At 36.9% G+C, this 13,917-nt stretch overlaps 1 protein-coding gene across 1 annotated transcript in view; it reads left to right on the forward strand.

Annotated features, from left to right (window-relative positions):
• Positions 1 to 13,917, forward strand: part of PIBF1 (progesterone immunomodulatory binding factor 1) — a 185,309-nt gene that overhangs the window by 47,421 nt on the left and 123,971 nt on the right. Inside the window, exon 10 of the mRNA XM_045839110.1 lies at positions 13,467 to 13,565. Within this exon, the coding sequence (XP_045695066.1) occupies positions 13,467 to 13,565 (99 nt within the window). The remainder of the gene's footprint in view (positions 1 to 13,466; positions 13,566 to 13,917) is intronic.

Here is a 13,917-nt window from a genome sequence, read left to right on the forward strand (position 1 = left end):
GTGGTGATTGCAGGGTATGAGGGTATAAGGTGGATAAATGGTAATGAAAAAAACATGCCATAAAAAATTTAAAAATATTTTTAAATGAAGCTTTTTGAACAACAATATCATTTAGTAGGTCTACATTGCAGAATGAGGAGCAGGGAGTTGTAAGAGATGAAACAGAAGAGGGAAATGGGTCCAAAGTGGGGAACTACTGAGAAATTTTTAAGAATATGCGTGTTCTGATCTGATCTGATTTTACATAAAGAGACCATTCTGCAATGTGGAGAATAGATTGGGGGAATATAAGTCTGTAGACAGAGAGGCCACTTTTAGCAGTTGTTTTCATTATCAAGATGAGAAATAATAATAGAACTGAATTTGTAGCCATAGCGAGGGAGAGGAATGGACCAGAGTGGGAAAATGTTCAGGAGGCAGAACCAACAAGATTCTGTGACAGGACTGGATTGGAGAGTGATAAGAAAGTCACCAGGTTTCTTTCACTTTCTCCTCCCTCCCTCCCTCCCTCCCTCCCTTCCTTCCTTCCTTCCTTCCTTCCCCTCTCATATTTATATGTTTCCAGATGTGCAGCATTGTAATTTGATTATCTGTGTACACTATACCCCCAAAAGCTATCACCCCCAAAAGTCTAGCTATTATTTATCATCACCAGATTTCTTGATTGGGCAACTGCATGAATGGTGATGCAATGATTAAAACATTAGAAAAAGGCAAGGTTTTGTTCCATAAACATGATACATTTAGTTTAGTTTCATTGGGAGTGTCTGAGAGAGGGAGATAGAAAAGTCACCTATATATGGTTCTATATCTCAGGAGAAGGATCTGCACATGAGATAGACCTGTGGCATAGGTGATATTGTTTCTACTTTACAAATACATTCTTTTAGTCCTGTGACTCAATTCTGTTATGAATTTTATCGGCTTTTATTGACCGACTTAATAACAACAATTTATGGAACTATTTCTATAATAATATGCATGATGATTTCCAAAGACTCCATATAGTCACATAAACTTTGGTATGTAATTATTTTGAGAATTCCTGATTGCTTAATGTTTATTGTTATTATTGTTTAAAAAAAAAAACCTTTAAAATGCATCCATGGTAACATAAGGTTAGATAAATTAGCCCCTATTCCCTAAGATAGTTGATAGATGTAGTTGATTTCTGGAACCTGGGAAACTGAAAGGTTTCCTTTTTCCCACTGTTCTGACTCCAAATCTACTTCAAAGTGGATACCACCTAGTGAGAAGATTCCTGGGATTGGGCTGCTGTTGGGCAAACCCCAGTCAGCCCCAGGACCCAGAGCCACGCCCTGGGTTTTGAAGCTACAGGGGACAGTTGCCACAGTGGTGCTGAACTGCAGCCTGGACCAAATGGCTTTGAATTGCAATGGGACTTCTAGCCTGCTAGCTGTGTAAGCTCGCCTTTACCATTTTATTAATGTCACAAACTCCAACCCTGTATTTTATGTGGCTGAATCTTTTTGAACCAGTTTCCTCATTCTGGCAGGATGAACCATATAGTACAATTTATGTCTCCTGCTCATTTACAAGGTTAAAGTAAATTGTAAATTATTTCTTTTGAAATTCTCCAACTTAAAAATAACTAAGGAAAGGATCTTAATATTCCTTGTTTATAAAATAGAAGACTTAGAAAACACAAGTTTATGCATTTAGATATTTTTATGTCTGGACAAATTAATTACTTGCTTTGGACTTGGGTGTTTAATTGTGCCAATTGTATTTTATCAAAGTAAAGTGTGCTATTACAATATGAATTAAATGCATGAAATACTTATACTTGCACATTTGTACTTAATCTTAGCTGTCTCCCAATAGACGTTTTTAGAAGAAACTTGGATAATAAGATTAGAGAAATATGTTTTGCCTTTGGTTTGCTTTCTCTGTGGGGGATTTTAAAAGAGAGCCTTTTATTTTCTCTTCCACGTGGAAAAAAAGATGAAACTCATGCCATCCAATCTTGGTATCTACTTCTGCAATCAGTCATACTTGTGAAGTTAAGGGTTGAGAGGGAAGAGGAAGAAAGTGAAGAGATAAAGATTTGAGAAAAGGTAGAAATAAGCAAAGAGAGAACTTAGATATTTGGGTACATCAGGCATACTCTACAGTCGCCCCCACCCTTATCCACAGGGAACATGTTCCGTGACCCCCAGTGTCTGAAACCACACTAGTACCAAACCCGATACATGTGCTTTTCCTGTACATACCTCTGTTTTTACTTACAGGAAGTTCTTTATAGCTTTTCTTTGGCATATTTGAATTACCAGCATCACTACTCTTGTGCTTTGGAGTCATTACTAAGTGAAATAAGGGTTACTTTAGCACAAATGCTGTTATACTATGACAATGGATCTGATAACCAAGAAGGCCACTAAGTGACTAATGGGCAGAGAGCAGACAGATACAACGTGGACACATAGGACAAAGGGATGATTTGTGTCCCTGGCCAGATGGAGCAGGACAGCATGAGGTTTCATCATGCTGCTAATTGGAATGGCATGCACTTTAAAACTTCAGAACTGTTTATTTCTGGAATTTTTCATTTAGTATTTTCGGACCACGGTTGACTGTGGGTAACTGAAACTGTGGGTGAGAAAGGGCTGTTGTACTTGAGATAATAGTGTGTATGTATGTGATGCAGACACCGGCCCACAGTGTCCACGTCATTATGGATGAAATGAGGCATTTACACGGACTCCTGGATCTGGTGGAGGAAAAGGGACAGCATGGCTTTTCTCTCAAGAGGAGCAAAAGCTGCTGCCTCTGCCATGACAGGCCTTTATTAGGTTTCTCTGCCTATTACAGGATGGTCCTCGTTTACTATGCACAGGTTCGCTTTAGGTGGTTACCTTTTACAGAAAACAAGGGAGAGGATGCTGCTTATCACATCACAGAAGAGGGATGTTTGCAAATGAAAAGGCAAAGTGGTTGAACTGGTTACACTCATCCTTGGAAGGTTTAGCATGGTTTTTAGGAATTTACTTTGCAGTAAATGTCCTCAGTTCAGAGTGAGGAAGTTTTAGCAAAAAGCAAGACTCATAGCAGCCTAGACACATTGCAGGCCTGATTCCCCACAGGAGAATCTATCCATGGGCGTGGGTCCTGTGCATCTCTGAGTGGGAGCTAGGCCCACACCACACAGAACAGTCTTCTACATGTTTGCTTTGGCTCAACCCGTTAATTGGATTTCTTGTCTTTTTCTGTACTTTATAGTTGCTTTAAAATACCAGTTCAGCGCTGTGGGAAATAGTGAGTCAAACCCGCTCTGGTGGTGAAATTTATTATCTAAATAACATTTTGCTTAGTAGGTATTATATAACTAGAATGTACAGACACTCTTACACATTTGGAGGTAAAGAATTATTCCTTGAATGGGCAGTATATTACGAAAGAGATTTGGAGTAAAAGACCAAATTTAAATTCTCACTTTACCACTTATTAGCTGAGTGAATATACCATTTAATATCCTTGAAGTTTAACTTCTCTTACATAAAATGAGCTAATAATACTATTTCACAGGGCGACCTACAAGGTCTAACTGAGATAATACATGTGAAAAATGCATTTTAAATTATAACTATATATAAATGTAAATGTTTCGATACCTTTTGCCTTTATGCAATACTTTAAAAATTCTTTTACCATTGTGTTGACAATTTAAATAAAATGAATGTTATATATTCATACAATTTAGGGTCAACATTAGCATTATGGAACAGTTTATTATCATTAAAAGGCACTATTACAAAATATATAATTATTCTTAAGTATTGGTCTCTACTGTAATTAAATATCAGTATAGACAGAGAGGGTCTGTATACCCTAAATTTCTGCATAAAATAGCTATTTGTTCCTAATTAATACTGTGAGATAATAAAGTCATGAGAGATCAATTCAGCTGGTTAAGTTTTTTCTAAAGTAAAACTACCACTACCATTACCTAAGGTAATCTCATTGCTGTAAACAGAAAGAACTGTTCTCATAGTGATGCTGTAAAGAAGGCAAGGATGAGTCTGTTACAAGTATTCATGATGCTCTTGATGGCACGCAGAATATGGAAGTTCAAATTGCTTTAGAATTATTTGTAAGGGGGAGAGGCATTAGGGAAAAGGAGATGGAAAATAGGCTTTTAATGGATTGATATTGCTTTAGTGTTTCCTACCATTTCAGTAAAAACTATCTTGATCACAATTTATCATCTTCCAAAAGTACTCAAGGAGAAACTTTAATGACATAAGCTTGAAATTTGTGTAGAATCTTGGAGTGATAACAAACACCTTTGAATCATAAATCTGAGTTTACTTACAAAGATTAGTTGGGAGCATGTAACACACCACAGTAGGTGAATCGGAACTCTAGTGTACAGAGGCTCCATTCCTCATGAAATAAGTGGATGCCCTCATTAGTGCCTCAGCAAACTTCTGTTGCTCATATCTTACCAGATACCTGTATACTTCTTAAAGTTTTTGAATGGGAGAACTTAAGAATAATCTCCTTTGTCTTTTCAGTTATATTATTCTGAAAGTATAAGTTTCTATATCTTAACTTCCCAAATAATTGTAAATGAAATTTTGTTATCTTTTATTGTTAATTATGTTCTTTATGCCTGTAGGTGATAACCTCATGTGTTTACTGCTTAATTAATAATCTTTAAGTATTTCAAGGTTTCTAGGGTGTTTCAGATATGAAGCAAAGTAGGTTCAAGTTATGTAAGAAATTGGATTTAGCTGCAGTATATAGTTCATGGAGGTGGGAGTACTGCTAAAGTGGGAAAGCGTCACATTTTAAAAGGCCCTGTTCGTCAGTGGGGAAATTTGGGTGGTTTTATAGTATAAGAGTGACATTATACATATACACATTATATTCTAATGTATATTATATTATATACATTATATATAATGTACATTATATTATGTATACATAATATATTTTTAAATTGTGGTTGCAGTGTTGGGTGGATTATATGTAGTTGAAAAGGGAATGGAGGCAAGGAGATTGGTTAGAAGACAACTGGATAGTTTAAGTGAAGACAAGAAATGGAAAGGAAAACAGCCGAACATGAAGTATGTTTAGGCAGCGGAACTGGGAAGACCTGGAGATTGACAGGAGGTGCACGCGCTTCAGGAATGACTCCAGCTCGTCTGCTTCACTCGTCTCAGACCGGCGCTCAGACGTGGCCGTCAGCTCCAGGTCGCAGACAGGATTTAGAAAGGAAGATGACAATTTCTGATCTTTCACAGATATGGCAGTTCTGACCAAGCCCCAAAGTATCTGTCTAAGATTAAGTACTTTATCACTAGAAACATTTCTCTACGGTGCCCCAGGTATTACTCTCCTCAGTCCTCAGAGGACCAGCAGTCTTCTCCATGTCCCCCAGTGCACTCTTAGAAACATTATCATTTTCTTCTTATAAAATAAGAAATCTTGGGAAGCACTGCCCCAGTTATCATTCTCTAGATGAATACCTTTGTATTGTTTATTTAGATTTGTATATTTAGATAGCATACTAGCAATAACTACTATTTATTACTCAATAAGTAGCTGTTATGCATCAAGTGTTACACTCAACATACATTGTAGAAATGATTAAGTGGGACATTTTATGAGGTCGCAGGTATTAGTGTCCCCATTTCACAAATGAGGAGACTGAAAGGGTGTGACTTGCTTGTGAGTACAGGCTTTTTCTTTGGTTAAACCAGACACATCTGACTCCATCATGCAGTGCGGACTCCCATTGTACTAGTTAAGGCTATGAAAACTAACAAAAGACTTCTAGTGAAAATTGTAATTTTGGTGGTAATTTACTTAGAATTCTTGAGATCTCAAGAGTTTGCAAACTCCACTTCACTCTTGAGGGCTGAGTAGTGTGGATCACCAGAGGTTTGTAATACCATTCGTTTTTTTTTTTTTTAAATGGGAAAATATATTTTTGTATGTTGTTCAACTACAGTTGTCCCCATTCCCCCCACTCTCCCCTACCCCCACCTCCCACACTCAATCCTACCCCCCTTTGGCTTTGTCCATGGGTCCTTTATATATTCTTTGCTGACCCTTCCCCTTCTTTCCTGCATTAACCCCTTCCTCTCTCTGGTTACTGTCCATTTGTTCTTTATTTCAATGTCTCTGATTATATTTTGTTCATTTGGGGTTTTTTTGTTGATTAGGTTCCACTTATAGGTGAGATCATATGGTATTTGTCTTTCACCGCCTGGCTTATTTCACTTAGTATAATGCTCTCCAGATCCATACAAGCTGTTGCAAAAGGGTAGGAGCCCCTGCTTTCTTTCTGCTGTGTAGTATTCCATTGTGTAAATGTATCACAATTTTTGATCCAGTCACTTACTGATGGGCACTTAGGTTGCTTCCAGCACTTGGCTATTGTAAATTGTGCTGCTATGAACATTGGGGTGCATAGGTTCTTTTGAATTGGTGTTTCAGGATTCTTAGGATATAATCCCAGCAGTGGAATCGCCAGGTCAAAAGGCAATTCCATTTTTAGTTTTCTGAGGAAATTCTATGCTGTTTTCCATGGTGGCTGCACCAGTCTGCATTCCTATCGACAGGGCACTAGGGTTCCTTTTTCTCCACATCCTCACCAGCAGTTGTTATTTATTGATTTATGATAGCCATTCTGACTAGTGTAAAGTGGTATCTCATTGTGGTTTTATAAAAGTATCTGTAATTTTGAAAATTTGTAGAAAGGCCTTTATTTTTCTATAAAATGGCTTAATTTTTTGACCAGACCTACCTCTCTGACCCTGCTCTTCTAAGCCCAGACTCCCCCCTTATAACGAGAGCTGGTCCCCTCTCTCCTGCTCAAGGACACAGCTCCAGCAGTCTTCTCCTTTGTCTCCCATGTGGGCAAAGTTTTCCCCTTTCTACCAGGTCATTTCAACCATGTACAAAATAATATTTCTCTCATATTTAAAAAGCCTTTTTTATCTCCATTTTCCCCCTCATCACAGCCCTATTTCTTCGCACCGCTTTTGGCCAAATACATGCAGAGAGTGTGGTATACCCCTTTGTTACCACTGTTCCCCCATTTTTAAAAATTTGCTAAGAAGCTTTTGTCCCCACTCCTCACCCTGTACCACTCCAGCAAAGCTGTTCTTATAAGCCCCCAGAGACCTTCATGTTGCCAAATATCTAATGGTCAGATTCTCAGTTCTCATCTTTCTTGACCTATTAGCAATATTTGATACAGTTGGTCACTCCCTACTCTTGCAAACACTTTCCTGAACTGGTTTCCAGGATACTTCACTTTTACTTTTCCCCTTTTTCTACTGACTCTAGGAAGTCTGGACACTACTCACTCCCTCTGCTTTCTCCTTGGGATCTTTTGCGGCCTTCTCTATCTTATTTCCATGTGGCTATCTAATAAGCATCTTAAATTTATTATTTTCAGAAGCAAACTTCTGTCTGTCCTACCTGCTCTGCCTTTATGCTGATCCAGCTCAATTAAAGACAACTCTGTTCTATCTGCCTAAACCAAAAACCTTCAAATCACCTTGAACCTCTTCTACCTTTTTCACATTCTGTGTTCTGTTTTTCAGTAATCCTTTTGGTGGTGTCTTCAAAATTTATGATCCCTTCCCATCTCACAGACTCTCCCTTGGTCCCAGCTACCATTACGTTTTACCTTGATCATTGCCAGAGCCTCTTATGTGGGCCCCTGGCTTCCCTGTGTGCTGTCACCAGTCTGTTCTCAGCCCAGCTCCTGTTAAACACTAGTTCAGATTGAAGCCCTCCTCTGCTCAAATATAAAGTGTCTCCATCTTACTCAGTAAAAATGCAAATGATTGTTACGGACAGTGATACTACATGATCTGCTGCCAGTGCCCCTGTCCTCACTTGACTCAAATGTCATCACTTGGTTTAACTGTTGGGTACATTTCTCACCTCAGATCTCTGTATTTATGGTTTACACTGCTTGACGCTTCACTCCTGGGTACCCAGGGCCCTGTTTCTTCACTTTCTCCAAGTCTTCCTGTGTCACCTGTTCTCTGATGTCTTTTCTAAAATCGACCACAGCCCCCTCACTCTTGCTGCCCACTAGCCCCTCCTCTGCCTAGTTTTTATCCTTAGCACTTAGGACCTACTAACATACTTTTGGTTTCTTTTCCACCAGAATGTAGTTCCCATGTGAGTAGGGATTTTCATCTGTGTAGTGCTGGATTCCGTGTACCAATGTCTGGTGCCTAGTAAGTGCTCAATAAACATGGGTTGAATGAAAGAATAGATCGGCCCTGCTTCAGAGAAATCACGGATTTTAAACAGGTGTTTTGCATTTTGGTGCTTCAATTTTTCATAATTTTTTAAAACCATAGTTTGGGTTGGATATTTATCTACTTTTGGCCCAAGGTTTCACATCTATAAAATGGAAAAAAATGTTCTTGAGCACCAACTTAGCTGATAGGAAAGTATAGCAAGTTCAGTGAAAAGTAACCTCAGAAAGTTTTACTTTTAAAATGCATAACATTCCGTATGAATTGAGTTAAATAAAATTTTTACTTTGTTTTTTTTATGTCCCATTCACTTTTCAGCTAAGTTACTTTAAGAAAAAAATTACCAGTTATTGGTTATATAACAACATATAATCAATCCACTTGTAACCCTTCTATTTTATGCCATATTTAAAACAAAAGCATCAGATATATAAATGAACAGTTTCATATTTCGTCCAGAAAGAAAAATCTGAAGGTAGAAGTGATTAATTCAAATGTTTTCCCTATAAATAAGCTTGTCATATAAACAGCCTGTTTCTTTGTTTTTGTTTTTTTTTAGATTTTATTTATTTATTTTTAGAGAGGGAAGGGAGGGAGAGAGAGAGAGAAACATCAATGTGCGGTTGCTGGGGACCGTGGCCTGCAACCCAGCCATGTGCCCTGACTGGGAATCAAACCTGCAACACTTTGGTTTGCAACCCGCGCTCAATCCACTGAGCTACGCCAGGTAGGGCAACAGCCTGTTTCAATTCCTTTTTGTTCCAACTATAAAAAAAATGTCCACTCTTATTAACCAAAAATATTTTATGTGCTGACAGAAGGAGAAGAATGGGTTGCCTGGTTGCGCCTGCCGAGCTCTTCTGACAGCCGTGGTTTTTCACTATTCTGGTAAATCTCAAATTCTGAGGCATTAGTGATATTTAGTCAAGCGAAGACATGCTCTTGGCCTTGCCAAACTCTGATTCATTTCTGTTAGAATTTCAATGGTTCCTAAAGTTTTTCTCATTCTTCTAAGATTTTTTTCTTAACATTTTTCAAGTGTAAATTTAGAATTGGCATATTGGTACTGTCAAATTTATCTCTAGTAGTAAGAAAATACATTCCACCCTGTACAGAAATCTATTGTATGTTTTGTACTGAGGTTTCCAGGCTTTGGATGGTATGTGAGATACTTCTGGATAAACTTAGATGTATAAAGTTATCTCTTTGTAAATATGCTAGATTACATATGAAATACATGGATTTTATTGCAGTATTAAAACCATTTTTAGAGAAATAACTAATAACTTTAAGTTTCTTGTCTGAATGTTATAATTTAAGTGACGATATCTCCTACTTGTTTGTCTGTGGAAGTTCTGGGTTACATCTCTTTCTCTAGCATGATTATTAAGAGGATCATCTTTCACTCTAAAAAATACCTCAAGTTGCCCCGGCTGGTGTGGCTCGGTGGATTGAGCACCAGCCTTCAAACCAAAGGGTCGCTCATTCGATTCCCAGTCAGGACACATGCCTAGGTCGCAGGCCAGGTTTCCCAGCTGGGGGTGTGTGAGAGGCAACCACACACTGATGTTTCTCTCTTTCTCCCTCCCTTCCCCTCTGTTTGTATTTTAAAACAATTCTACCAACTCCCACATCTTTCTCCATTATTATAATTACACTTGATTATATATACATATATATTTGATTACATATATAGATTATGTATTGATGTATGGATTATAATTATATTTGATTATATGTAACATATTCAGCTTGGACTTTTCGAATTGCACGTACAAGCTTCTGTAGCTCGGACATGTTACAGATAGTTTCTATCAATTTTTCAGCTGTGTCTTTTGAAGAACATTTGAATTCCTTCTGTTCTTTAATTGTATTTTGTTACATTTTCTAATGCATTTAACATTTTAAAATGAATAATTTATTAGTTATGTGGCATTTATGCTTTTATCTATGGCCGGAATACAGTCCATCTGGTGTTTTTCAAACCAGTCTAAATTTGAAAAAACAAGAGCCATAAAAACAAATGTAAAATATGTTCACAATTTTTTCAAGGCTTATTTATTTTATTTTATTGATTGATTTTAGAAAAGAGTGAGAGACATCAATTTTTGTTGTTCCACTTATTTATGCATTCATTGCTTGATTCCTATATGTGCCCTGACCAGGGATCAAACCCACAACCTTGGCATATCAGGACAATGCTCTAACCAACTGAGCTACCCAACCAGGGCCTCAAGGCTGATTTTTAATATCTATTTGTGCTATGAGATAATCATGTAGTATAAATCTCATAATGACAGATATCCCTAAGGAGAAAACTTCTGTGAAATAAAGGAAATCTTAGTATGCTGAAGAGCATGACTCTAGAACCAGACACTCTGGGTTCACATTTGGGCTCCGTAGCTTACTTGTATGTGACTGTGAGCTAATACTTAACTTCTCTGTTTCAGTCCTGTCCTTTATAAAATTAAGGTAATGATACAGCTGACACTTTATGGGATTGTTGTGGAGGTGAAATTATAACATGTTATCACAAATATAGTATGTTATAAATAATAAAAGAATTACATGTAAAGTGCTTAGAATAGTTCCTAGCACATGGTAAGCATTCTGTTTGCTATTACAATTGTTGTCAGTGGAAGAATACTGCAGTTTATCTCTCAAACTTAATTTGAAATATTAAAAGTCAATAGATAATATTAAAGAAAGTATTTCTCTATTTTAAAATAAATTATGCTGCTCCTTACAGTTGTTTGCAGGCTGTGGGCAGGGGTATGGAAGGTGCAGTACCTGATTAGGAGAAAGGGTTTACACAGAAATCTTATCAGCAAACACTTACAAGAGGACTTACTAATAGAAGCCTCAGTGTTTAGCACTTTCATTCATTTCAGTTTTCTCTTTTTGAATTGCCTTTACTTATTTGTTTTTCTAGGTCTAACTTACATGTTTTCCCTTAATTCACTCTCCTCTCTTTTTCCAATGAAAAATAATCAGCCCCTCCTCTTTTGGGCCGTAAAATTTTATTTATGCCTTGATATAGCACTAATTACAGTTGGCTGGATGATATAGATTGTGGCATGGCGAATGCACTAGTTACCCTCTAATTATACCTCCTTTCGTAAGCCCTACTATTAGTTTAGTCTGGGTTTTATTTCATTCCCTGGGACTTGCTTTTATTTCTACTGCCCATTATTACAGGAAAGGCAATATAGCTAGGGACTGAAGCTCCTCCACCTACCAACTAAGCATTCATAATTAATCAGTACTGTAAAAATGATCTACATGGAATTTTGTTACTGAAATAACATATAGAATAATGAGACTACATTTGAGATATGAAAATTGCAATTGATTTGTGATGATTTACTGACTAAAATGTATAGATCATCTAGGAATGAAAAAATCATCTCTAATATACTATTCTCATTCTACTTTGAGAATGTTATTCTATTTATAAAAGTAAATTTTCATGTTTCAGTTCAATAATAGAATATTTTTTGAAGGTCTATATCTCATTCTACTTTGAGAATGTTATTCTATTTATAAAAGTAAATTTTCATGTTTCAGTTCAATAATAGAATATTTTTTGAAAGTCACTGCAGTCAGGATGATATCAGCAAATGACATGCCATTTTATGATACCCACTGTAAGTGAACTTGTTTTCTTTTAAATACGAGTTATCTTATTTCTTTTAAATTATTTTGTATCTGACTCAAAAACTATTTCACTGATGAATCTCTATTGGTTCACATGTTGTAAATTTTAAATTTGTTGCACGTTTTGCACTATGCAAAAGGTGACATCGAGTACTGGCACAGTACGTATAAGCACTAAAAATTTCTACCCAGTAGTTACTAGGTATATTTACTCAAACCAGATGGGGTTTCAAGACTCTCTGCTGACATCCTCCATGAAAAATAAAGACAATTCTAATGCCCAGTTTACATCTTTATGGGAGGTAGGGTAATGTGATGTATTAAAAAAACACACTCTTGAGAATAAAACATAGCTGGGCTCCAATTATGGTTTTAACACTTAGACTGTGTGACTTGGGGCTGAGTACTTAAGTTCTCTAAACTTCAGTTTACTCAACTATGAAATAGGTTAGAAAAAGCAACATAAAGGATTTGTAAGGATTAAGTGAACAAAATCGTTTATGCTAGCTACACTCTATCTTTATTTATAGCTCTGTTAAGAAGATTTCTTTTAAAAAGTTACCTCTGTTAAAGAAGCTGACTTGATATTTTTTAAACTCAAATGTTCACTTTAATAAAAAAATGAAAGAAGATTTGATCTTTAAAGGCTATGTGTGGCTGTATCATCTCCTAATTACTGTTGTAACCTTTTACCTTTTGGACATTCCCTTAACTGTCACTAAGTGTATCTTCATATCAGTTTTAATTTCAGGTCCTTCCAGTGCTTTCATCAGCACTGGAAGTAGATGATTTATCTAGTACTCTGGCCTCATACTTCCTTTTGTCCTACATGAACATTGACCTTCATCTCAACTTCACTGCATTCAGCTACTCCAATGGTCACAGCTACAGTTATCGCTGGAATCACAATACTAGTCTGCCTCAAAATCCATTCTCCAACAGCGATCTCTAGTCCTCCTCCTTACTCGTACAGCTACTTCCACTTTAATGCTTGTCACCTCATCAGGGTTTCATGTACTTTGTCCCTTCTGCTCTCTCCTAACCCATCATCCCTGCTGGGTACCCTTCTCTCCCCTTTCTCTTCAAGCCAGGTCCAGGGAGTAGTATCACTTCATTCGTTCTCTTGCTTGCATTCCAAGCTTTATTTCCATTTGTATACTTGTGACCTCTGTATTATATCTTTTACTTAAAGTACTTTATCAAATATTAGTAACATCTCAAAATCTCAGTTGTCTCATGGATAATATGGTATTAATAATAATGTATAAAATATAACATGGTATTACAGTTTTAAACAAGGTACTGTTTAGTCTACCTTCAGCCCATGTGGAGAAAAGTTGTGAAGAAAGGCAACGTGACATTTAGAGATAGACCGTGTTTGCACCTGCATGGCCACGTGCTGCCACAGAAACTGACCTGATACACGGTTCCCTTTGCCATCCTCTCTCAGCTCCTTAGGATTGTCAGGGGACCCAACTCCACAGAAACTCATTTATTAATCTTTAGAAGATGGATGCTTATGTATTTAGAATAACTGAATGTATGTTCACATTTTAGAAATCTCCGAGAAGCAAGGGATAATGCTTTGGCCGAAAAGGACCGAGCAGTGCTGGCAGAAAAGGATGCTTTAGAGAAACATAATGAGCTCTTAGACAGGTAAGCAGCCTGAAAGCAGAAATGTTAAAACTCTGCAATTTTTGTTCTTCTTACTTTGATTTTTAATAAAGTATAATCTTTATTTCTATTGAAATATAATGTACATGTGTTATTTTTGTAATGTGTAATTTTTTCATACATTGAAACAAGATAAAGAGTAATTCAGTCATACAAGAAAGCTTCATAATACTGTTTTCATCCATCTCAATCACTACTCTTTGAGAGGCAAACACTAATTTCCATCACAATGGTTTAGTTTAGCTCTTTCTGGACTAGCACTAAATGGAATCATGCAGCATGTACTCCTTGGTGTCTCGCTTCTTTCACTCAGCCTTATTCTACGTGCTGTCCA

Source organism: Phyllostomus hastatus, unplaced genomic scaffold (genome assembly GCF_019186645.2).
Source record: "Phyllostomus hastatus isolate PE091 unplaced genomic scaffold, TTU_PhHast_1.1 phas_contig_29, whole genome shotgun sequence".
NCBI lineage: Eukaryota > Metazoa > Chordata > Mammalia > Chiroptera > Phyllostomidae > Phyllostomus > Phyllostomus hastatus.